General features: G+C 45.3%; 4 protein-coding genes and 1 long non-coding RNA gene across 5 annotated transcripts; 1 reads left to right on the top strand and 4 right to left on the bottom strand.

Moving 5' to 3' along the window:
- Positions 1-908: 908 nt before the first annotated feature.
- LOC120678938 lies at positions 909-1,620 on the top strand. Its single transcript, XR_005676893.1, has 2 exons — positions 909-1,187; positions 1,300-1,620. It is a non-coding gene; the product is annotated as an uncharacterized LOC120678938 (long non-coding RNA).
- Positions 1,621-2,415: 795 nt separating this feature from the next.
- LOC120677231 lies at positions 2,416-9,103 on the bottom strand. Its single transcript, XM_039958379.1, has 4 exons — positions 8,232-9,103; positions 6,994-7,138; positions 5,143-6,924; positions 2,416-3,871 (listed from the first exon to the last, which is right to left on the bottom strand). Exons 1-4 carry the CDS (start codon positions 8,906-8,908, stop codon positions 2,981-2,983), a joined length of 3,495 nt encoding a protein of 1,164 aa, XP_039814313.1. The 5' UTR covers positions 8,909-9,103; the 3' UTR covers positions 2,416-2,980.
- A 1,347-nt stretch (positions 9,104-10,450) lies between these two features.
- LOC120679046 (EPIDERMAL PATTERNING FACTOR-like protein 1) lies at positions 10,451-11,481 on the bottom strand. Its single transcript, XM_039960532.1, has 2 exons — positions 10,908-11,481; positions 10,451-10,799 (listed from the first exon to the last, which is right to left on the bottom strand). The coding sequence occupies exons 1-2, from the start codon at positions 11,106-11,108 to the stop codon at positions 10,533-10,535; spliced, it is 468 nt and encodes a 155-aa protein (XP_039816466.1). The 5' UTR covers positions 11,109-11,481; the 3' UTR covers positions 10,451-10,532.
- Positions 11,482-14,791: 3,310 nt separating this feature from the next.
- On the bottom strand, positions 14,792-18,654 carry LOC120678778 (NADH:quinone reductase-like). Its single transcript, XM_039960128.1, has 6 exons — positions 18,310-18,654; positions 18,011-18,223; positions 17,052-17,147; positions 16,329-16,474; positions 16,000-16,219; positions 14,792-15,275 (listed from the first exon to the last, which is right to left on the bottom strand). The coding sequence occupies exons 1-6, from the start codon at positions 18,448-18,450 to the stop codon at positions 15,084-15,086; spliced, it is 1,008 nt and encodes a 335-aa protein (XP_039816062.1). The 5' UTR covers positions 18,451-18,654; the 3' UTR covers positions 14,792-15,083.
- A 315-nt stretch (positions 18,655-18,969) lies between these two features.
- On the bottom strand, positions 18,970-22,945 carry LOC120678207 (NADH:quinone reductase-like). Its single transcript, XM_039959357.1, has 7 exons — positions 22,913-22,945; positions 22,464-22,604; positions 22,163-22,375; positions 21,303-21,398; positions 20,825-20,970; positions 20,492-20,714; positions 18,970-19,404 (listed from the first exon to the last, which is right to left on the bottom strand). The coding sequence occupies exons 1-7, from the start codon at positions 22,943-22,945 to the stop codon at positions 19,213-19,215; spliced, it is 1,044 nt and encodes a 347-aa protein (XP_039815291.1). The 3' UTR covers positions 18,970-19,212.
- Positions 22,946-23,430: the final 485 nt, after the last annotated feature.

Genomic DNA, 23,430 nt, shown 5'->3' with positions numbered 1-23,430 from the left:
CACCCATACATCCCGTAGCTAGCAATGGGAAGTGAAAGCTTCGGGGATATAGTTTCCAACTTTCCACACTCCATCCATCCACTGAGGCATTCGTTGTGTTCGCTTACTTGTCAGCCAACCAGCCAGTAGTACTGCTCTCTCATACTAAATCAACACTAGCTACCAGCCAGTCAGCAGTACTGTTCTCTCATAACAAATAAACACTAGCCATCAACCACAGCCAAGCGAACACAGCGAATTGACTTCACTCTGCAACAAAGACTGTCTACTCCTTTCTAGTCCATTGCCTTGCCCTTTTGATTGGCAACGTGCGAGAAGGAAGTGTTATCATTAACAGAGATAGTTCATTAATTAGTAGAACTAGAGTCCTTCTCATTTCCGTTTTCCAACTTGTGGAACCAAGGACGAGAATTCGTCACTTGCTTGCCTCGCTCGTTGTCTAAGCCACAGTTTTCCACGCGACTTCGCCTATAAATTGCACGCCAAATCGCACAACATTGGACCACGCGCTTCGATCTGCTTAGTTGAAGCTTCTTCTTCCCACAGACTAGTAACCATGGCAGTGAACAGCATGAGCTCCATGCTCATGGAGCTGGCTGTAGTTGTACTATGGACGGCTTCAACTGCCACAGCCGCATCTGGCGTCGGCACATTCTACGAGAAATACATTCGTAAACCCGCTATCATCAGGAGCTCTCATTATATTATTCACGACACACAAAAATTAGAGAAACCATGCAAGTTTAAAATGCGCTATTCTTTTTATATGTATATATAGAAATCTTCAATCAAACTATTAAGGTTCTACTGACTGTGTCGTGTTGCAAGGTTTTATATATATCTTGAGAGACCGTAGCTAGATAGGTTTATCTCCTGTGTGACTATGCATGCAGCGTCGGCGTGCTACGGGAACAGGGACATGGGCAACATGGTCGCGGCGGCGAGCGACTCGTTCTGGAACGGCGCCGTGTGCGGGCGCTGCTACCGGGTGAAGTGCACCGGCGCGGCGTACGGCGGGTCCGGCAACCCCTGCAAAGGCGGCAGCAGCGTCGTCGTCAACTCAAGATCGTGGACGAGTGCGCCAGCAGCGGCGACGGGTGCCAGAGCACCATCGACCTCTCCAAGCAGGCCTTCGCCAAGATCGCCAACCTCGACGCCGGCGAGGTCAAGGTCGACTTCAACTCCGAGTGCGTACTGTACACACGGCTTCGAATCGAATCCTCTTCTGACTCGTGCTCGTTTTCACGTGTAACGTAGTATGATCTGACCTGACGATATGCATGCGTGTTTCTTCTGCAGGGGTTGCCCGTAGGGGTGTTGGAGAGCTCGAGGATGTCACATGCTTCGTTTGAGACTACTTTCCAAAGACGAGGCATACATATACAAATACAAACCTGCAATACGTACGCACGGCAAGCCTTGGCGAGGATTGGATGCCTGAATAATGCTCGTATCCGTGCAACTCTCATTATAAGAATATATATACCCCCTCTGTCAGACATCTTGAAGACTTCATGACAAATTAGTAGTAAGATTAACAAAAGACACATGCATGTAACCATGAGTATAGCGTGGAGAATTGTGTTTCGTAGTTGTTTTAATAACAAGGGACTGCCGATAGCAAGGAGCTAGCCCTTTTGAACGAACCATTCCTCTGATCAGCTAAACTAATCCTACTAATAACTTTGAGAACGAATCGAACAGGCACATCCGCACATGTAAAAAAAAAACCCTACGGAAACATTATTAGGGAAAGGGGGGTCGGAGGATTTACAGAGCCGAGCGGTTATGAGAACCACATCTAGAAATGGATCCATTTCTAGATGCAGGCTATGTAAATAACCCCTCTAATAGTACGGATTTTCAATGCGGGCAATCACACGTGGAACATGATGCAGAAACAACGGTATGCCGGGCGTGCAATGCAACACAAGCGGAGTGCCTCACGACAGGAAGAAAGAAATGCTGTGCTACAAAACAAATTGCATACGTTCTGTGTCACGGGGAACGAATGCGGCCAGTCTCTTGTCCACTGTCCTCTAGTTGCCCCCAGGCCCCCAACCTCCAAGCATCCTCAACGCCAGCGCCAGGATGAGTGGCTGTGCAACATCCGGGGGGAACCATCAACAACTCGGACTCGATCACGATTGGATGCGCGGATCGTATCACAAAGCCACACGACCTGTCCGTGCACCTGAACGTGGCGACTACCGAGCATGCCGGAGTAGTCAGTCGCCTATCACGGGGGAGTCAGCATGACTGCATGAGAGAGCAGTGCCCCTAGCGTTGACAACTTGGCAATCGTGCCAATATTCCCGTTTCAAACTCACAAAACTTCTAAAAAAAAAACCAGTTTAAATGACCAAACTCCCTTCAACTTGCACCCTAGCTATGTACAAGCTGGATGCCCTAAGATTGAACCATGTGACAAGGAGCTTTTAACTTTCGAGGCATCACAGTTCAAAAGTTGAGTTAAAATCTAGTTCACCTCGATTACTAAACAGAACTTCAGCAAGCAAGGGCACAGGATAGACAAAAGCTTCCCGGATTCAGGGGATATTATAATAACAACAAATACTAGACGCCTAATCCACCTGAGCTCAGACATACTTCACAAACCCGCTAACACACTACTGACTGGAGTCAATTTGAAGATTGGTACGACAACAAAGAGCATTCCCATCACAACTAGATTTCAGGGGCTCAATCAGGTGCAAAACCTGAGATAGGTCAATGAACAAACATGGCAGCTTGATCTCTTTACATCGAGAAGCTTTAGTTGTGCGACAAGCCAACAAACCTCACTGAGTCATTGCTCCCTGAATTACGGCTCCCAGCATTATCTACGATGCAGAAGATACAGGCATCATTCCTCGATAGTCCATCCCCAACAGGCCACTGCAACTTGTGCAGATAATGCTCAATCCTCAACAGACATCCTCTGATTCAGCAATACAGATCAACAAACAGCCGCTGCACCTCAAGGTTGCCATGAACCATTGTTGGGCATATTGTGACGACCAGACATCCTATCTTTGCATGTGGGGCAAATGAAGCCAAAAGAACCAGCCTGCTGTCCGTCAACTGGGCCAAAATGATGGAACTGGCTGTTGCACCATATGCATACACATGTGACCATGCCTCCAGTAACCATCCTTGGCAAGGATGAATCCCATCCTAACTGGACTGAAGGTGGAGGGACACTTCCCATCTGTGGTGCATACCCCAGCACTAGAGTTGGCTCCGATGTGCTCACAAAATTTTGAATCAACATGTTTCCAAACTGCGACGATACAGCAGGATGTGCAAAATTTGGTCTGGACATGCTCCCAAACTGAGAGGATTCAACAGGAGCTGCAGAATTAGGCCGAGTCACACTCCCAAGAAAATGAGAAGATTCAGGAGGTACAGAATTAGGTCTGACCATGCTCCCGAACTGTGAGGACTGAGCAGGAGGTACAGAATTAGGTCCAGCCATGCTCCTGAACTGAGAGGACTGAGCATTAGGTACAGAATCAGGTCGACCCTCCCTCCCAAACTGAGAAGATGCAGGAGTTATAGAATTAGGTTGAACCATGCTTGCAAATTGAGAGGATTCAGCAGAATGTAAATAATTAGGTCGAGCAATGCTCCCTAACTGAGAAGGTGCAGCAGGCACAGAATTTGGCCTGCCAAAGCCCCCAAACTGAGGGGTTCCAGAACTGTGGGAATTAGGTTCATCCATGCTCCCAAACTGTTGGGATCCAGTGGGTAGAGAATTATTCCTAGCATTGCTTCCAAGCTGATGTGATCCAGTTGCAGCCGATCTAAACTCTCCATGGCTAGAAAATATCCGCTGCTTCTGGGCACCAAATCCAAGTTGCAAATCACACTGTTTAAGCAATTAGCAAACCATCACATGGTTACTCAGTATTACAGAAACTCATTAATATTTATGAGACATAAATCACTCAATGCACTCTAATGATGTCAAGAACAAAAGAACGGTAAAAATAGAACCAGAACAAGTAAAGGTCTACGCTAGAAAGGTAACCCTAATAAACAAGTTATAATAACAGGATCAACAAAACTTTTCATTGGTTGGGGGCACAAAAACATAATGACTCACCGAAACAATAGGATTAAAGATTAATAATTTTTACTAATATATATTCCGAATAAAGTAATGGGCAAATACACGCTTTTGATACTATTAATGGTCAAGATGAGTGTGGCATTTGCCATATTATATAGTTTTAGAACACATAAAAAATCAAAGGGGCATATTCTTTTGTGCCATAGCAGTTTTGCTCTCCGTGCAAAAGTTGTGGGTATGATTATTCTAGCACAACTAATAATTCAGCAATTAGTCAAAACTGAGTCTGTGGAGCTGGTACAGCTCAGAATTAAGCAGTTCAAGTGGGCTCAATTCTATAAAATACATGTAGTGTGCATCCTTAAGTAAGAAGCAAATTAGGCCTTACTTTTGGTTCTTACAGCCAATCTGCTTCGTAACAAGTGTGGCATAGCACAGGCCTGTCCAATTTTTTTAAAACAGTAGCAACAAGTGGTCCGTAACATACGAATATACTTTGCGACACTTGAGACTACAAAGGTTCTTGTTGTTGGTATCGATAAGTCTGGCCAGGTATTATAGGAATAGAGAGACTATATGCACCAGACTAATGCACCTTTTTCAGATTTTGCAAATAGACCACTAGTAATTAACTATACCACCAACTAATTTAGAACAAATCAATTCAAACTAAAGTGAAGGACACTAAGAAAGAGCAGAAATTCAATAAAGGGAGTAGATGCATTTTCAGTGATAAACTAGAAGCCTGTTGAACAAAGTAGTTATCCAGATAATTGGCATGCTACGTTGACAAGTTGCAAAACACATGTCATCAGATTCGCAATATTTCTTTTACTTTATAATAAAAACGCTTCTAGGCTCAAGAATTGTATGATCAAATTAAAAGGCAATCTACGTAGTAAACAATAAAGCCATATCGAAAAGAAATTAGAAAAATAAAAAGGGAAACACTAATTTAAGTGGGTATAATATCATCATGGCTCCACTAGATCATAAAAAGTATATATATTCAAAGCATTGTTAAAGAGCTCAGGAGTTAAGAACCCAAGATATCCAGTCAAGTTTACCTGATCTTGGGTTGTGCTGGTCAATGGAACATCGCCAACCGATTGAACCGCAGAGGACATGCCAGCAAAATTGGCCTGCGTAGACATAAGACCATTGACATTCCGGCTAGTTCTAGATGCAGCATGAGGGTCACAACCAGGAACAAAATCATTATTACGGTTTTGCATCTCATTATTGGACTTCCCCATCACCTCAAGCATAGGTACATTTGGTTCATTATTATCGATGGGCCTATTGACAAATGGACCCTTCGTGATGTTGGCATCACCTCTATTAGCCAAAGAGCCCTTCATGCAGTTGACGTCACTTCCACTTCCCTTGATAAAGTTACCGGCTGCCAGAGTGTTTGATTGTGGTAGTGAAGAACGGTTAGAAGAATTGGGTTTTATGTGAGTAAAGCTGTCATTGAATTGGGCAGAACCCCTGTCAGTGATACCACTGGTAAAGGTACGTCTATTATGAGCTTCATTACCAAATCCTGATTCTTTACTTGTTCTGTTCTTCACATTATCCATCTGTTCCTTGGAATTGGATGTAGGCTCTTTACCACTGTTTTTTGTTTGCACTGGACGCGAAGCCAAACAATCAGCCTTAGTTGCCACAGGATAGACAGGTTCTGTGCCCAAATTTGCCTGATACACCGTGGTATTGTTCTTGTTGGCAAAATGGTTAGCTTTAACAGCACCGTGATCATGGCCATAAGGTCCATAACTTGGATCAAAGCATCTGGAAGCAACAACAGAGGTTTTGTTCATTGTGCCAACAGAACTAGATATTTTATTGATCGATCCAGAACAGGAAGACGTGCTAGACGCAACATCATTGTTATTAAAACTGCCAAAACATTTTGCAGTAATTGATGACCGATTAAATTCGTTGAGTGGAGCTGATGTTTCATTATTTGCACTAGCAATGGGGAAACATATCGTATCAAGAGATGAATTAAGGTTGACATCTCTTGCTTTCACAGTGTTATTGTCAGCATGCATTGGAGCAGCCATGCCATGATCAACAATCCGGTCCTGATAATGATTGGCTGTTCCAAAGGCAGTAGGTCTGGCAACCTGGTAACTTCCCAGCTGACCATTAACAAAAGTTACTCCAGCGAAGGCATTAGTGTTGCTCACAGATTGATGACTGGTGTTTGAAGCTCTTTTTGGAATTGTTACATCAGCATGAACTGTATCACTTGGATACCTAGTCACACTTGGAACACCTATAATGTGATGAATCTCTTCAGGTCTACTCTGAGCTTTGTTTGGCCCAATGAAATTGTCTGAACAATTTGTACTAAATAGCTCAGTAACTGTAGAGTTATTGCCACCATGTTCATTTGAATGATTGTGGTGCTGAAAGCCTGCTTCACCATCAGAAACCTTGTTATTCTGTCCAGGTGATTCAGTCAACTCCTGAAGGGTAAATGAAACTTCTGCTAAGGAACCATTGATTACCCTTCCAGAAGTAGCCTTATTAAAGAATGCTTCAGGTGTCAGCCCTTGATACCTTGCATGAGATCCAACATGGCCGAAGTACTGTGGTTCCTCTTCAAAGGTCTTTTGACAAATAGGACATTCAAATTTTCCATCTTTGCCTACTACTGGCCCACCAAATTTACCAGTCCTGCGTCTCTTAGCACTCATTTCATGACATGAAAAATGGTGCTGTTCATATGCGGTTCGATCAGAAAAGGTCAAATTGCATTTCTGGCAATCAAGAAAAGCAACTGGAAGTATATTTGACTTGTCCACACATGAACCAATTTGATCTTGAGAACCTAAAACCTGTCACATAATCCATAAATTAAAGGTGAACTAAAGTACACAAAATTAAGTTTTAAGCTTCCAACTTACATTATCAGCACCATCGTTAGCACATAAATAAATCTGTCCTGTGCTTTCATACTGATTAGTTACTGATTTGACCTCTGGATAGCCAAGAAGTGACATAAGGTATGCAGATACTTCCTTGCAAGTAGAAAATTGATTTCCCTTGGGGCTGGAGAGCATGGCATGCACATTTAGCTAGGTGAAAACTCATATAACAAAGTAGATACAAAACACCAAAATTGAAATGGCTTGCCATTTTTAAATGCATCAATCAAGCAGCACATCAATAATACATATCGCAAAGCAGATATTTAACATCTCAAGTTCCCAACCCGAATTTCCAAGCAGCAAAAACGAACAATGTTATTGACTATTGTGCGAAACATCATAGCAACAAAGATAGTTGTTTGAAAGTGGAAAATGTATAGGTTACTCTCTAGCATTTTTATAAAAAAATGGTAAACAGAAAATAAAGTGGTCAATCTGAGTGCATATGATGGGACACATTAGGAACATTATGATGATTGGAATGCTCAGACACCCCTTTTTTTTCAAAGGCCCTCTCACTAAACAGGTGCTGTCTGAACTGCATGTCAGTGAAAAAAAACTAATTGCATCACATTAGTCCATTAAAAGACATTATGTTCAAAACCTTAAAATTGCATAGACGATTATCAAGTAACAAAATCCAATGATCCTGATAAGCATCAACTAGGCCGTAGACCCATGGTCAGGTAGGTTGCTGTAGTGCACATACTAGAGACTACGCAAGCTTTAAAGAGTAAATAAAAAAAGTATGCAAAGCACAGAAGCAGAACTGCAGAACTTTGAAAAGGCATAAACATTGTTGGTTACTTAGACAACCATGTTGGACGCTGCTATACACCGCCATGACAAGCACCAAGACTATCTTTGCACCGAAGAAAACCCTGGACTATACCTAGCATGCTTCTCAGTTCAGTGTTCTAATAACATTATTATTAACATCTAAAACATATCCCCATTCATGAAGAAGCTGACAGGATGACAAAAATCAGGCTCTGTTAGATGAACTAATCGCTCGAACAGAAGTTTCTGTACCCAATAATTTCCAAGGTTAAGCAGGAAAAACTGATAGCATTAAGTCTATGCATAACTCACCATACACTACTACATCATCTCTGAATAAGTAAACATCAAAGCAAGTGTTAAGGTTTTTACCTAATTCTAGCATAGTTCCATTCCAGATTGTCGAGAAAGAATCGCTGGGCAAAGTGGCAAACCTCACGTAGCTGAAGCAGTGCAACCAGATGGCGCCCCCCTTCCTTTTGAGGCCGAGCTGCAGCCTCCACCCGCGAGGGAGGTGATCCCCGAAAAACGATGCATCCACATACTTCCTGCGCTGCCTCGGGCTCAACCACTTCCCCGCCACGCTAGCGATAAACCCCTGCAGCTCGGTCTCCGAAGCCATCCCTGCCGTCCGCCTCTGCAGCTCCGCGTCGTACGGGTCCACCATCCCCGCAAGCCTCACCAGGTCAACGGAGACCCCCTTCGCGTTCGTCGTCTCCCGGTCGGGGTCGGGGGGCTCCGTTAGGGCTAGGGTTTGGGGCTCGGACGGGATCGGAAGCGAGGGGTCGTCGGGGACGAAGAGGCGGCGGAGGTGGCAGGCGACGAGGTGGCTATCGGGGTCCCTGCGCGCGGTGGACGACTGGGCGGAGGCGGGGCGGGCGGACGGGGACGAGGAGGAGGAGGCGGCGCCGAGGCGGAGGCGGGAGAAGGTCTGCTTCCTGGAGCCTGCGCTCTCGTTGAAGACGGCGCGGTCGATCTTGAGGGGCGGGAGCGGGTCGGCGTCGGGGCAGCTCCCCGGGGCGAGGGCGTGCGCGGAGGCGGCGGCGAGCGCGTCCAGGTCGGACAGCGAGAGCGTCCGGAGGTCCACCACGGGGAGCAGCTCCGTCGCCATTGGCTGCTACTCCGGGCGGCGGGCGCGCGGATTCGAGCGGGGCGCCCAGGGCGGACGGCGGCGGCGGCGGCGGCGGCGGAGGGGACCGATCCGGAGCGTGCCCCTCGCCGAGGAAACTGAAGCGGTGCGTCAGGTGGTTGTGTTGTGTCCACACTGATGAAGACTTTCTCGGATGAGAACTGAACAGGCGGCGTTAGTGGAAGTCTGGAAGACGCGACTTTTCAGCGCCGTTCAATGAGGGCGGCCATGTCCATGTGGCTTTTGTTGGGCTCGAAACTAAGTGCGTTTTTGTCTTATGGGTTGTGGTGTGGAGCATGGAGGCTCACAGGCCGGGCCCAGGAAACGGAAGCTTACTAGGCTTTTGTTGGGCCGAAAAATTACGCGGTTCAGGCTCAAGCATCAATGCATGACACGTGGCGAATTAGCGGGGTGATTAGAGGTGCTTCCTCCGTTTCTAAATGTAGGAGTAGGTTGTTTTAACTTCTCTATCATTCTTAGATTTTCCTATAGAAGTAAATACTATAACCCTAAAAAATTAAAATGATCTAAATGGAGGGAGTATATCTAATCGGCCCAACACGTGCGACACGCGGGCGCATGGTTCAGATTAGTGGCAGCCGTGTATGGGCATGGGCAGCAGCTGTCTCTTGACGCGGCCGTATCGCCCTGCCTGCCACGAGTCCGCGACTGCTGAAACAGTGAAATGCTCAAATAACGCAGCATTCCGTGTACTAGAGCACAGCAGTCGCGTCCTCGCGTATGCACTCGTGTCAAAGAGACAAATACCCACTGAAAGGATGCAAAGCTCTATGATTGTCCCCAAGCACCGTCCGACATGTCACAATAACGGAATGCTGGACTTGTTTGGTTATCTCTCTTAGTCTATGAAATCTATTTGCAAATTTTTTTAAGGATGTATGTAACTTTTTGCGACGAATCTAATGACGATAATTAATTGATGATTAATTGATGATTGTCTACAGTGTTGCTACAGTACCATCCTCTAAACGTGCGATCAAAGGCTTTATTACATTCTTCAAGTTGGTTTTGGTAAACTGATTTTATTTGACACCATAATTAATAGTCAAAATATTACTATTCTCAAACAAGAAACAAACAAAACAAGACCAACCTTGCACTCAGTCTCTTTTTTTTTTGAGCGGATACACCCATCGTCTCTTAAAAAAAAAGACGTGATACTACAGGGTCAAGTACTGTGCTCCCAGCTGTTGTTGCTAACTTGTGTGAACAGTGCTGCGATTACTATTCGCTTCCTCGGGGCCAAGCTGCCGGCATTGATGATCCCCTGGACCACGCACACCGGCACACACACTACCCGACATGTACATGATGAAACCCCCGACCGCTAGATTCTAAAGACAACGAAGAGAGAACAAGCGAAAGACGAAGGAGATCAATGAACCCTACGAAAATCTCGCCGGGTGGGAGCGCCGCCGATCGATCGACGGAGGACGTGCAAAATTCCTCGCCGGATACAATGATTTTTTTCCTTTGTACCGTGTCACGATCACGGGATCGATCTCTGTTTGAATCCTGGCCTGTGACGCGCGGCCACTGCAGCCAGCGCCAGCACCGGCCGCTGCGGGTCGTACGTCGTCGTCGGTCAGGGCTCGTACAGGCGGTCGCGGCACTGGCACTTCCACCCGACGGGCTTGTAGTTGGAGAGCGTGGCGACCTCGCCGGCCGCGGCGCGCGCCCGGGTCCGCGCCCGTGCGGCGGCGGACGACGGCCCGGACGGCCCCGTCGACAGCGCGGGCACCTGCACGGCCGTGCACGGGCTGCACTCGTAGCACTTGCCCCGGCAGCTCGGCGGGCTCGACCCCAGCCGCACCTTCTCCTCCCCCGCCGCCGTCCCGCCGCCGGCGCCGCCCTGCACCACCGACAACACCACGTTACACACCGAGCCACCAAGAGTGAGCCGCGAGAAACCGTGGCAGGCAGAAGCGAGATCGCGGCACGGCACGAGCACAGCACGTACCTGCAGAGGAGTAGGAGGCTGCTGCAGGCTTCGGAGGCAGGCGGCTTCGAGGACCAAGCCGAGAAGAGCGAGCAAGAAGACGGCGCCCGAGAGGAAGGCGCGCGCGGCTGATGATGCCGGCCTCATGGCCGGGAGAAGCTTGCTGGCTAGAGCAGCGGCGTGGGCGTGGGCGTGTGCTCGTGCTCGTGCTCGCTCGCTCATTCACTCACAGTACTCGTGCCGGCCGTGGGGCGAACGGGCTGTGCGATTCCGGCGAGTGGGATAAAAAGGAGGATGGCGACGCCTAAGCACTTGAGCTTTCGAAGCGGCGGGCTGGCTCGAGAAGGCGAACGCTGAACAGTGTCACAGTGAGTGAGCTACTGACCTGCTGCCATTGCCCGTGGGCAGAGAGGGTGATGGCTGATGAGGTAAGGGGTCAAAGGAAAGCCCAACCGGAGGGCAGAAAAAACGCACATGACATGAGCATTGAGCAAGACGGATGGCACTCAAGTCTACCCAAACCAAGCCTACGTAGGCACAATTTTCCAGGACGTCTCTCGTCGCCTTGACGCCTTTGGCTGCTCTAGATTTCGAGATCTCCGGGTGTGTTTAGTTCGCGAATATTCGTGAAAAAATTATTGTAACACGTTTCGATTTTATTTGACAACTATTGTTTAACTATAGAGTAATTGGTCTTGAAAGATTCGTCTCGTCATTTACAACCAAACTGTGCAATTAGTTATATTTTTTAATTATATTTAATATTCTATGTATGTATCATAAAATTCGATGTGATGTGCGTCATTAAAAATTTTTGGAAATTTTTCCCGTAACTAAACACAACGCCGGTCTCGAAACGTTGGCTGTTTGAAGGTAAAGGTGAGATGAGATCTCTGACACCGTGCCAGGAGGCCACCGCACCGGCCGGGCACTGGCCAGTGGCCGCGGCCCACGGGGCAGTAGTTGTGTAGCACAGCAGTGCGCCAGCGCCAGTGCCCAGTGCTGCCGCGGCCGAAGCAGCCGGCCGGCGCGGTACGGACGGAACCGCGGGCCTCGCGGTCGCCGCAGTAACAGTAGAGGCTAGAGCAAGGAGCTGTGCCGTGCCGTAGCTGTGGTGTAGCGCTCCAGTTTTACTCCTAGCCTGTGTTTAGATCTCCAGAGTTTTTAAAGTTTCCGTCACATCGAAATCACATCAAAATATTAAATATAGTAAATGATGTATGTATGAAACACTAAATATGGATAAACAAAACAACTTATTACACAGTTTAGATATATATTGCGAGATGAATCTTTTGAGCATAGTTAGCTCATAGTAGAATAATATTTACCACATATAAATAAAAAATACTACAGTGCTTTTTAACTTCACTTTTCACAAAATTTTTACATCTAAACACAGCCCTACTGCTACTGGCGTTCACCAATCGCCGCCGTGACGCCGTCCAAGTAACTGGCGGGCGCCCGGGGCTTCGACGCCTTTTGACCGGCCCGCCATTCGCCGGAGACCGGAGCCAGCCAAGCCAACGGGAACCAGATCCAGCTATGCATAAAATTTTCGATCTAAAATACTAACACTTTTATTTGTTTTTGATAATTATTATCCGATTATGGATTAACTAGACTTAAAAGATTCGTCTCGCAAATTATAGATAAACTATATCATTAGTTATTTCGTACGGCTACATTTAATACTTCATGCATGCGTTTAAAGATTTAATATAACGAGAAATCTTATAAAATTTTGAAAATTTAAAGGCAACTAAATCTTGAATTTTTTTGAGAACTAAACAGAGCCTAGGTCCACGGAAGTTTCTCCGGCGTGTAATGCAGAGAGGTGATGTACTGATGTGATGCTAAGAGACAGGTGAAAGACCAAGAGGCATGTAGGCGCCTCTGGGCTCTGGCCTCCTCCCCTGGTTTGGGATAAAAAGATGACTGCTGTTGAACAACAGAACAAGGACACGCTGTTCAAGAGTATTGCAGTCTCTTGCAGTAGCTATGCCGAATCTACTGTACCTGATGTAGAATCTTCATCCATTGACCACAAGCCTCGGCTTGTCCAGAAACAGTATCCTACAGACGAATATGGGGATGTCTCGAGCATCCCGAGTCCTGGCAGGATTTACAAATCCGACCGGTCCGGTCAAATCGCCGCCCTCCGGTAGTAGTTTACCGGACCGGTTTGATCGGAAACTGGTTGAATTCAAATCCAAATTCAAAATCGCATGTGCAGCCAGTTCCGACCGGTTTACCGGCCGGAATGACTGGTTTACCGGCCGGTATGACCAGTTTGGGAATTTTTTATTATTTTGAATTCAAATTTGAATTTTGAATTGGGGCCAGTAGATCGATTTGGGAATTTTTATTTTTTTGAATTCAAATTTGAATTTTGAATTGGAGCCGATTTGATACCGGCCCAAACCATAACCGGGCCGGACCGGTTGGACCGGTTACCGGTTTCGTTAACCCTGGTACTGACTACCCCTTTCGTTGGAACATACCTGTATTAGCACATGAAGAAGGATGATATTATGGTCACATGGAGCACTATAGTCAAGGCTAAGCATCAGGTTGTAGGTCTGACCGTCCGAGTCTGGCAGAACACTCTTTGCTGGAGCTAGACAACATCATTTGTGATTGAGTAGTCATGAACTGGATCTTCTCACCACAAAGGCTGCATTTCTTCCTGCTGCGAAAGAAGCGTGGACACCGTGCCATGATTGCATATCCCTCGAGCACCCAAAATGATACACGACGCGAAGCAAGTACTCTCTCTGTCCCAAAATAAACGCAATTCTTTGACTCTTAAAAACTGTGTTTGACCACACGTCTTATTCAACTTTCTTTTACAAATATTATCACTTTTATTATGACTTATTACATCACTAATGATATTTTAATAATATTTTATTTGTCTTATAATTTATATAAAAAAATTGAATAAAACGAGCGGTCAAACATAGTTTCTAAAAGTTAAAAAATTGTGTTTATTTTGGGACGGATGGAGTAGATGTTGTTCGAGATTCTTTCAGCCCATTGATTGATTGAGCATTTGCCCTCCAATTATGGTTGAATTACCTGGGCAAAACCATGTCAGCGTCCAAAATCAGCCATCAGAGAGTGGCCCCGGAAATAGCACTGTGCTGGTGCCCTTTGTATTTCTCTGCTCACCTCCCCTGCATGATCTGGCTAGAAGCTCAAGGGGTATCCGGGTATGGCTAGGCAAGCGAGAGTGGTCCAGACTTAAGCAAATCCTCCGGTTATTAGGCCCTGTTTAGTTCCCACCCTATAAACTCCGTAAACACAAAAAAGCCGTCACATCGAATATTTCGACACATGCATGGAGTACTAAATGAAGTCCATTTACAAAACTTTTTGCATAGATGGGCTGTAAATCGCGAGACGAATCTAATGAGCCTACTTAATCCATGTTGCAACAGTAATGCTACAGTAATCATCCACTAATTATTGATTAATCATGGATTAATTAGCATCATTAGATTCGTCTCGCGATTTACAACTCATCTGTGTAAAAAATTTTGTAAATAGACTTCATTTAGTACTTCAAATTAGCAAGATTCCAATGCAAAATTTTTTTGCGTTTCATCTAAACAGACCCTTAGTCTGGTGGAAGAGCCGACCAATGCATCAATGGCGTTTGGACAGAGATAGTCCAAAGTCGTACGAATACTAGACAAGTAGTCCACCATCTAGAGCCAGGATTGGCCAGCTTGGCCAGGATGGCTGGATCGGGACTGAAAGCAAACAACACAAAATATGCTTCGAAACTTTGCAAAACTGTCAATCATTATGTTTCAAACTACTGAGTACATTATCACTGGATTCATCATAGAAAGTGCTCTCATAGTACGCCAATTTAACTAAGTTATGCCGCTACAAAAGATAGAAAAATAATGTCTCGAATACCTTAACGTCCCCTTTGGAACATTTGATTCATAGAGGAAATTCGTAAAAAAATTACAAAAAAAAGGGACCATAAAAGATGGAGCACAGAGGGAGGGTACTACAAAGATTTCAGTGAACAGAGTAACAGAATACCTTGGCAGTCTCACTTATTTATGCTAGTCATTATAAAAAGAAGAGGACGATACCTTTGCTATCTCATTTGTTCTTACTGGTGATTACTTACAAACACTTCATGTGTTATGAATAAAACTTGCAGTTCAAAGCCTTTTACTGGAAATCAGAAAGTCTTTCTCTGATGATAGTCTTTGCTTCAGCAACCATCCTTTGGACAACTTCACCAGCTGGTATGATCTCCGTGATTAGCCCAACACCCTGACCCGCATACATGACCATGCTACTGACATCACCTGTTGCCTTCGCGTTTGGTGCAGCACCAGCAAACCGATGAATATCATTGTGCTGCAACCAGAAATTTCTGTTTAGTTGCCATTCTTTATTTGAGATATATATAATAAAGGAATTAGTATACTGAGATGCATCATGTGTAAATTTCATAACGTATCAACTTCCGGCTTCCATTAAACTAATTTGGTTCAAAGGAAAGAAAAATATATTACAGTTTCACCATGTCCCAAGGTACATTTAGCAGAATGATGCTCATCCCACAAAAATGTAACCTATGTAGAGAACTTTTTTTTTTTACAAAGAACTAAAAGGAGCATGTTTTGGGGTGTATCAATGTATCAGATTCACTAAGTACAACTCTGCAAACTATTGTAGCCATTTATGGCTGCCAGAGTACCAAAATCCAAATTCTTATTGGTAGTATCTTGCAAAAGACGCCGGTTCTACAGGTAGAACTTGCTCTATGCTTTTTTTTTTTGTTATAAGTGCTGAATTCCACACCTTTTTCCACGATTATATCAAAAGGATAAGCTAGAGCTACTGTCAAACAACTTCATGGGCACAACTACATGCCTTACGTATTTTGATTGCAACAAGACTAATAAGGTTCTAACGTCCTAACTTTCAGTGTGCTCTAGCTCTATTACTGATTAAGCCTGCACAAGTTGAAATGATTTTGGTGTGTGGTCAGAACAAGTGAAAAAGAAGCCATGAAATGCATCTTGTCCTATACAAAATGAATGAAAACAATTCAAGACAAATCAAATATTCAATATACCACGCCATGGATGATAGACTGCCCAATGATGGGTTGATTTTCCTCTGTTTCCTGATCTGGGAGATTCTTCCACCCAGAATAGAAAGGTGTTTCCAGGATACGGTGTGGAGCATATGACCATCTAGCACGCCCGAACACATTTGTGTAGTCTGTGTGACTCATCTCAATTAGCTTTTCCTTATAAATAGGATGCGCAAAGCTTTCCTCAGTAGCCAGGAACCTGGATGTTCAAGGAACAATGTAATGTGATCATAAGCTATGCAAATTACAAAGTAAAGGCCCCATTTTGATATATCCCCGTATGAAAGCACGAGAGACCAAGAGAATACCTTGTTCCTAAGCAAACACCTCGAGCGCCAAGTGCCAACGCGGCAACATAGCCACGGCCGTCTACGATTCCCCCAGCAGCGATAACTGGAATGCCAGAGTCCGAAACAAGATCTACTACTCTTGGCAACAGTGGGAATAGTCCTTCCTGTTTTTTTTTTTCCAAAAAGAAGCTGATTGAGAGAAATTCATGTAAAAGGATACTTAAAGGACACAACTATCAGTGCATGTTACGCTACTAGAGATGAGACAATACAGTCTGTGTTATTATGTTTTCTCGTTTGTGTGTGCGTTTCTTCAGTGTTTCTCTGTTTTTAGTCCTTTGTGCTCTTGTGTTGGTCAATCTTAGTTTGGCCGCTTCAAGATTGTGTTTGTAACTGCTTTCTTCTTAATGAAAAACATGCTCAGGCACGGTCGCGAAAAAGAGATGAGACAATACAGCAGCCTTAAGCTGAATCAAGCCTGTATATGCTACTTTTACTGAAACGGAAAACATTTAGTGCACACGTAGCTTTCTACTTTGCATTTAGTTTCTACTTTGAGAGGAATATGCATAGGTAGCAAAATGCAGCTCTGCATTTCGCAGGAAAGCAATTCGTAGCTTGGTCGATATTCTAAATGCAAAAATGGCTGCATTAGGGTCATGTGCTTACTGAAAGATTGCCCAACAGTATTTCAACAAAGTAGAAACTAGAAACCTGATGGTTACACTGGTTTAAATTTACCTGCCCAATTACATGACCCCCTGCCTCACGGCCCTGAATAATGATTCCATCTACACCGGCTTCTTTAGCTTTCGTTGCCTCTTCAAGGCTGCCGACCTGTTCAGACATGGGAAAGTCCAAGCTCAAGAAGCAATCCATTAAAACAATGACAATAATTTACACGAACTGGGCTTCTCATGTCACCACCACCAAACACCAAATGCACTACTGTAGTCTCAAACAAGAACCAAAGATTACTGGATAGTTACCAGTGACATTTACCTTACAAAATGTTGCCAAAACTTGGCATAGCCTAGTCTGATCATCAAATTGGTAGCTCAACATTGGACACTTTTAGTAAAAAAAAGTATTATAAATTACTACCTCCTTCCTTTTGAAATGTGATGTTGGATAATTCAAAAGGGGAGGGAGTAAACAGCAGAAGCTTGCAAAATTTCAACAACCAACCCTTGCAGAGCCGTAAAGGCCTTACCAGTTACTACAGATAATCAGATCACGTGGTAGTGGCAACTGTGGATTGAAAGATTTTCGTTGAAGTTGTTGATCAGGAGCATTTGTTTTATTCATATAAGATAATAAGAATCACATCGGTCAAACATAAATGTATCACGTATGTGATCAAGGGTTAACTACTTCCATTTCATAGAAGAAATATAAAATCACCCTATTCTTGATTAGATAAATGGTAACTTTCCCTACAAATTGGACACAGAAGCAGGGATGCATGATGACTCCTTTCCGAAAGATGAAGACAAGCCAGCTTCATTTGCAAAGATTTCCTATGATATTAGGTCTAATGTATCATTATTTGCAGTTTGAGGTATTAACTTTTGCTACTGTGTGCTTTGAACATTTTAAGTGGACAATCCAGCGCTAACCCGTGATCCGTGCCTCCATTGGAACAAACACTTGCATAACAGCAAGTAAATATATGAGATTTGAAGTATGTTGGCTCTCACCTGATGCAAGACCTTGACGCCTGCGCGGTGCGCCTCTTCGACCCGCTCCCTCGGGAAGTCGCCCCAGTACACTTGCAGCACAGCAATCTTCTCCTCCAGCACGACCCTCAGGTTCTCGCCGTACGGGAACGGCAGCACAATGGCCGCCCCGAACGGCTTCGACGTCAGGCTCCTCGTCTTCCGTATCAGCCCCCTCACGTAATCCGGCGCCGGCTGCAGTCAGCACCGTAGCCAGGGATCAGCCGGGACAACACAGGAAACGTAAAAAATTGAAGATCAGGAGAGGAAGAGGTGCGTACGAAGTCGGGGAGGCGGATAAGGCCGATGGCGCCGGCATTGGCGACGGCGGCGGCGAGCTCGGGGCCCGAGATGTCGGGGCCGAGCGGCGCCTGCACGATGCCGTAGTCGAAGCCCAGGATGCCTCTCCACCCGGACCCCATCTAGTTGCGAGTTCCCAGCTCACAGCTGCCGATCTCTGACGGCCGATAGAACCAGGCTGCGTGCGGCTTCGTTCGAAAGCTGAGAGATGATTTGGATGCGGCAGCGGCGGCGAGTGGTCGGGACGTCGGGTCGGGGCCTCGCGGGGGCCCCGCACGGCGGAGACGGGTCGCTGTAGCTCCCCGGGCGATGACGACTTGACGAGCCCAACGGCGATGGAAGCTGCGGCCCGCCCGACTGCCCGAGCCCGTCGAAGCCGCTCGGCATCATGGGTCACTGCTTGGCAGAGTACAATTGCACTGCAGCGAAGAAGATGACATGACTCTTGTGCTTAAGCCCAAGCCCAACGCGGCAATTGTGCCATCATTGACGCTTCTTAGTTTTGTCGAATGAGCAAAATCATACGTACATGCAAGCGATAACACAAAGTAACGCACTGGAACCCTAAAAGCATAGCGACAATGCAAACATGTCTATGAGAAAGCACACAAGGTGATTCAGGAAGTATTTCGTTACAAAGATTTTGGCAGACGGAATACCTTTGGTAATCTCATTTATTTTCTACAGTTGTTATTTACAAATAGCATACAGAAGCAAACATGGTGATACCAGTTGTAATACCTTTGGTAATCTCATTTATTTTCAACAGTTATTATTTACAAATAGCATACAGAAGCAAACATGGTGATACCAGTTTGTTCTGATGGGTGACTACTTACAAATGCTTGATACATTGTAGATAGAGCTTGCAGTTCAGGAGGATTTTACTTCAAATCAGAAAGCTTTTCTCTGATGACATCCTTTGCTTCAGCAACCAGCCTTTTGACAATTTCGCCAGCTGGTAGGATCTCCGTGATTAGCCCAACACCCTGACCCGCATACATGGCCATGCTCTCGACATCACCTGTAGCTGTGGCGCTTGGAACAGTACCGGCAAACCGACGAATATCCTTGTGCTGGAGTTAGGAATTGTTGGTCAGCTGTTCATTCCTAGTTTCAGATGCAAAAGGTACAAAATGTGCAATTGAAGCTGCAATAAGTGGTAGGGCGAACTACTCTACAGAGATCCATCATGTACAAATTTCACAATATATCTGTGTTCATCTTCCACTAGAAAACTCGTGGTTCAAAGAAAGGTAAATATATTAAATACTATGAGCCAAGGTTTAGTTGAAAGAACGCAAATAATCCAAGCTGAAATACCATGAATCCAGAATTCTGGATGGACAAGGTCTGCAACTACTTCCATAAACCGTGTCCACAGAAAACAGCACTATGTCCTGAGGTGAATTTAAAACTAATCAATTGAAACTAAAGTAGAAGTAGGCTTCGTTCCTCAGGAAAAAAAAAACTAAGTCGGATTTAATAAAGGATATAGCCATTTCAACAATGGTTGTGTTCTGGTTCTTTATATTGGATGCAAAAGAGAGATTCTACACTTATATTTTGGGCTTCTGCACTTTGAATTGGACCAAACCACTTTTAACCCCAAAGTGTTCCACTGTTTTTTTTTCCCCTTTGGAGCACCGAATTTCATATCTTTTTTTGTATGATCCTACGGGGAAGGCAAGCTAGAGGCACCAGTCAAAAAACTTCATGGTTCCAACAACGTAACTCGTGTTTCTTGTTTGCAATAGAGTATTCAGATTCTAGGGTTCAGTATTAGTTCTTTTACTACTCTCACTGATTCAAAATACTTGACATTTGGGACATCAACATGATTTACAGGGTTTTGACCAACAATTTCTATTAATACATGACATTCAAATAAAGATAACTAAATATTTTAAAAACGCTTTTCATGATGGTCAAACTGTGTAATTCTCTATGTGTTCATGGTCAAAGTTAAAATAAATGTGGTCACCATGATTCTTCAAACAACACATATTTTGAATCAGAGGGAGTATTTAAGTGTGCAAATAATTGGACTAAATAGCACAACCGAGCAGAAAAAATGCAGAAGAAAATATATGAAAAAAATGATAGTTTTAAATTCCAAACTAGTGAGCGAATTCAAGGCAAATCAAGTATCCAAATACATACCATGCCATGGATGATAGAGTGGCCTATGATGGGCTGGCTTTCCTCTGTTTCATGATCTGACAGATTATTCTTCCACCCAGCATAGAAGGGTGTTTCCAGGACACGCTGTGGAGCATCAGGCCATCTAGCACGCCCGAACACATTTGTGTAGTCTGTGCGACTCATCTCAATTAGCTTTTTCTTATAAATAGGATGTGCAAAGCTTTCCTCAGTAGCCACGAACCTGAATGTTCAAGTACCATTGTAACGTGAGCATAATACTATGGAAACTACAAATAAAAGGCTCTGTTTTCATATATCCGCAGATAAAAATACAAGAGGCCGAGAAAATACCTTGTTCCTAAACAAACACCTTGAGCACCAAGTGCCAATGCGGCAACATAGCCACGCCCATTTACGATTCCCCCAGCAGCGATAACTGGAATGCCAGAGTCCGAAACAAGATCTACTACTCTCGGCAACAGTGGAAACAGTCCTTCCTGTTTTTATTTTCAAATTAAAGCTGATTGAGAGATCATTCATGAAATATACAGTTAAATGGACACAAGCTATAAATGCATGTTATGCTTCTAGAGATGAAACCATACAGGGTCCCAAGCTGATTCTAGCCTTGCATATAGCACATTAACTGAAATATGCATAGTGGCAGAAAAATTCTGCTCTGCATTGCTCAGGAAAGAAATCTATAGCACGGTGGAGATTCTATATGCACAAATGACTGCATAGTTGACAGGATGTGTGTTTCTTGAAGGATTTACCTGCAGCAATGCAACAAAGCTGAAACTAGAACCAGCAGGGAATACTTGTTTACCTGACCAATTACATGACCTCCTGCTTCACGGCCCTGAACAATGATTCCATCTACACCGGCTTCTTTAGCTTTTGCTGCCTCCTCAAGGCTGCCAACCTGTTCACATATCGATCGAAAGTCTAAGCTCATGAAACAATCAATCAAAACAATGTAAAAAAATTACACTAGCTAGAGTTCTCATGTCACCATCACCAAGCATCATTCACTTCTGTTCTGTCTGATCAGCTAACTTAAATAACACGTAATATCTGATTCTTTTTAATTTCCTAAGGGTAACTGATTCCCATCTCTTAGAAGACTTATGATTTTAAATCTTGTACGCATTTCAAATATAATCAGGTTGTTCTTGATGATTTGAGAATTTCAAACTTTCACTACAAATTAGCGATGATGGCATGATAACTCGTTTACCAAGCATGAAGGCAAGACATACTAATATGTTAAGGTCAATTTGTCTACCATGTCATCATTTGCAGTTTGGTGCATTAAACTTTTGCTGCTGACTATAGTGTGCTTTGAACATTTTCATTAGACAATCCAATGCTAACTCCAAACCCCATTCCATGAATCAAGGCTCTGCTGTGGGATAGACTAACCACAGATAAGCAAAATCCTACTTATTACACAGCCAATCCATGTATCCATCTTGCATAGTTGCATTGCCTCTATCACCCCTAAGAATTTCTAAACAGTAAATTGACTACAATAGCGCCATCAAGTTAAGGAAATTGGAATTACAATGTCAGGATATCAAGTGTGGATGTATCCCATGGATGGAATTCAAACAAGAACTTGCATAACAGCAGTTAAATAAGGAAACTGGCGTTTTTAACCGTACTGCTACTAGCAATGGCGCGCACCTGATGCAAGACCTTGACGCCGGCGCGGTGCGCCTCTTCGACTCGCTCTCTCGGGAACTCCCCCCAGTACACCTGCAGCACGGCGAGCTTCTCCTCCAGGACGACCCTCAGGTTCTCCTCGTACGGGAACGCCAGCACAATGGCCGCCCCGAACGGCCTCGACGTCAGGCTCCTCGTCTTCCAAATCAGCTCTCTGACGCGATCCGGCGCCGGCTGCAGTCACGAAAGTAAGAAATTGGTCTACCGAGACAACACAGATACCAAAGCTAGTCGAGGAGCACGGAGAGGATGCGGCGGGTACCCAGTCGGGGAGGCGGAGGAGGCCGATGGCCCCCGCGTTGGCGACGGCGGCGGCGAGCTCGGGGCCCGAGATGTCCGGACCGAGCGGCGCCTGCACGATGCCGTAGTCAAAGTCCAGGATGCCCCTCCACCCGGCGCCATTCTAGCAGCGCGGAACGCACTTCAACAGCTGGCGGCCGTCGATCCCGCTGCCGCGTGTTCCAAGCTGCCTGGTGTTCCAAGCTGCCTGGTGATTGGTTGCGACGGCGGCGGCAGGAGGTTGGGGAAGGTTTAAGAAGGCCCGGTTGGACCCGGCGGTTGGTCGCTGTAGAGCTCTCCGTGAGACGACACGCCGCGCGGCGACGGAAGCTGCGGGCGGCCGCGGGGGACGGGAGTCCGTCCCCGCCGCCCGCGGCGTCAGGCTGACCTCAGCAGTCCCCCCCACCCGTCGCCCCGTCGCCCCCCGCCCACGTGGCCCAGCCCCCCGCCCACGTGGCCCAGCATCGATGCGGCCGCGTCCGCCGCCCCCGCCCACGTGGCCCAGCCACGTCTGCCTCCGCCACACGCCACAGGGGGCTGCTGAGGTCAGCCTCATGGAGGACGTCACGGCGCTCAGCGCGCGCCGCCCCTCTGGGGTTACGTGGCGAGCCGGAAAGGAAGCAGGCAGCAGGCTTTTGTTTCCGAGAGAAAATGCTCGCTGGTTGCTGCTAATTCAGAGGTACTGTTTATCTTTATTCATAAATTCTATAAACACAAAAAAACGTCACATCAAATATTGGGATACATGTATGGAGTACTAAATGAAATTTATTTATAAATTTTTTTATCGATGGGCTGTAAATCGCGAGACGAATCTAATGAGCCTACTTAATCTATGATTTGCAACAGTGATACTACAGTAACCATCCGCTAATTATGGATTAATCATAGATTAATTAGTATCATTAGATTCGTCTCGCGATTTATAACTCATCTATGCAAAAAAGTTT

Source organism: Panicum virgatum, chromosome 6N, assembly GCF_016808335.1.
Source record: "Panicum virgatum strain AP13 chromosome 6N, P.virgatum_v5, whole genome shotgun sequence".
NCBI classification, from domain to species: Eukaryota; Viridiplantae; Streptophyta; class Magnoliopsida; order Poales; family Poaceae; genus Panicum; species Panicum virgatum.
This window is presented reverse-complemented; position numbering and strand designations above follow the sequence as displayed.

Excerpts from the sequence above, each read along its gene's own strand:
- LOC120677231 (XM_039958379.1), bottom strand. The coding sequence starts at position 8,908 with ATGGCGACGGAGCTGCTCCCCGTGGTGGACCTCCGGACGCTCTCGCTG. Across the intron at positions 6,925-6,993 it reads CTAACGATGGTGCTGATAAT|GTTTTAGGTTCTCAAGATCA; the intron begins GTAAGTTGGAAG and ends ATTATGTGACAG. Across the intron at positions 3,872-5,142 it reads CCAGCACAACCCAAGATCAG|TGTGATTTGCAACTTGGATT; the intron begins GTAAACTTGACT and ends TTGCTTAAACAG.
- LOC120679046 (XM_039960532.1), bottom strand. The coding sequence starts at position 11,108 with ATGAGCGAGCGAGCACGAGCACGAGCACACGCCCACGCCCACGCCGCT. Across the intron at positions 10,800-10,907 it reads AGCCTCCTACTCCTCTGCAG|GGCGGCGCCGGCGGCGGGAC; the intron begins GTACGTGCTGTG and ends TCGGTGGTGCAG.
- LOC120678778 (XM_039960128.1), bottom strand. The coding sequence starts at position 18,450 with ATGGGGTCCGGGTGGAGAGGCATCCTGGGCTTCGACTACGGCATCGTG. Across the intron at positions 17,148-18,010 it reads GCGTCAAGGTCTTGCATCAG|GTCGGCAGCCTTGAAGAGGC; the intron begins GTGAGAGCCAAC and ends ATGTCTGAACAG. Across the intron at positions 15,276-15,999 it reads AGTCTATCATCCATGGCGTG|CACAATGATATTCATCGGTT; the intron begins GTATATTGAATA and ends TTCTGGTTGCAG.
- LOC120678207 (XM_039959357.1), bottom strand. The coding sequence starts at position 22,945 with ATGCTGGGCCACGTGGGCGGGGGGCTGGGCCAC. Across the intron at positions 20,715-20,824 it reads GGTGTTTGTTTAGGAACAAG|GTTCGTGGCTACTGAGGAAA; the intron begins GTATTTTCTCGG and ends TTGAACATTCAG. Across the intron at positions 19,405-20,491 it reads ACTCTATCATCCATGGCATG|CACAAGGATATTCGTCGGTT; the intron begins GTATGTATTTGG and ends TCCTAACTCCAG.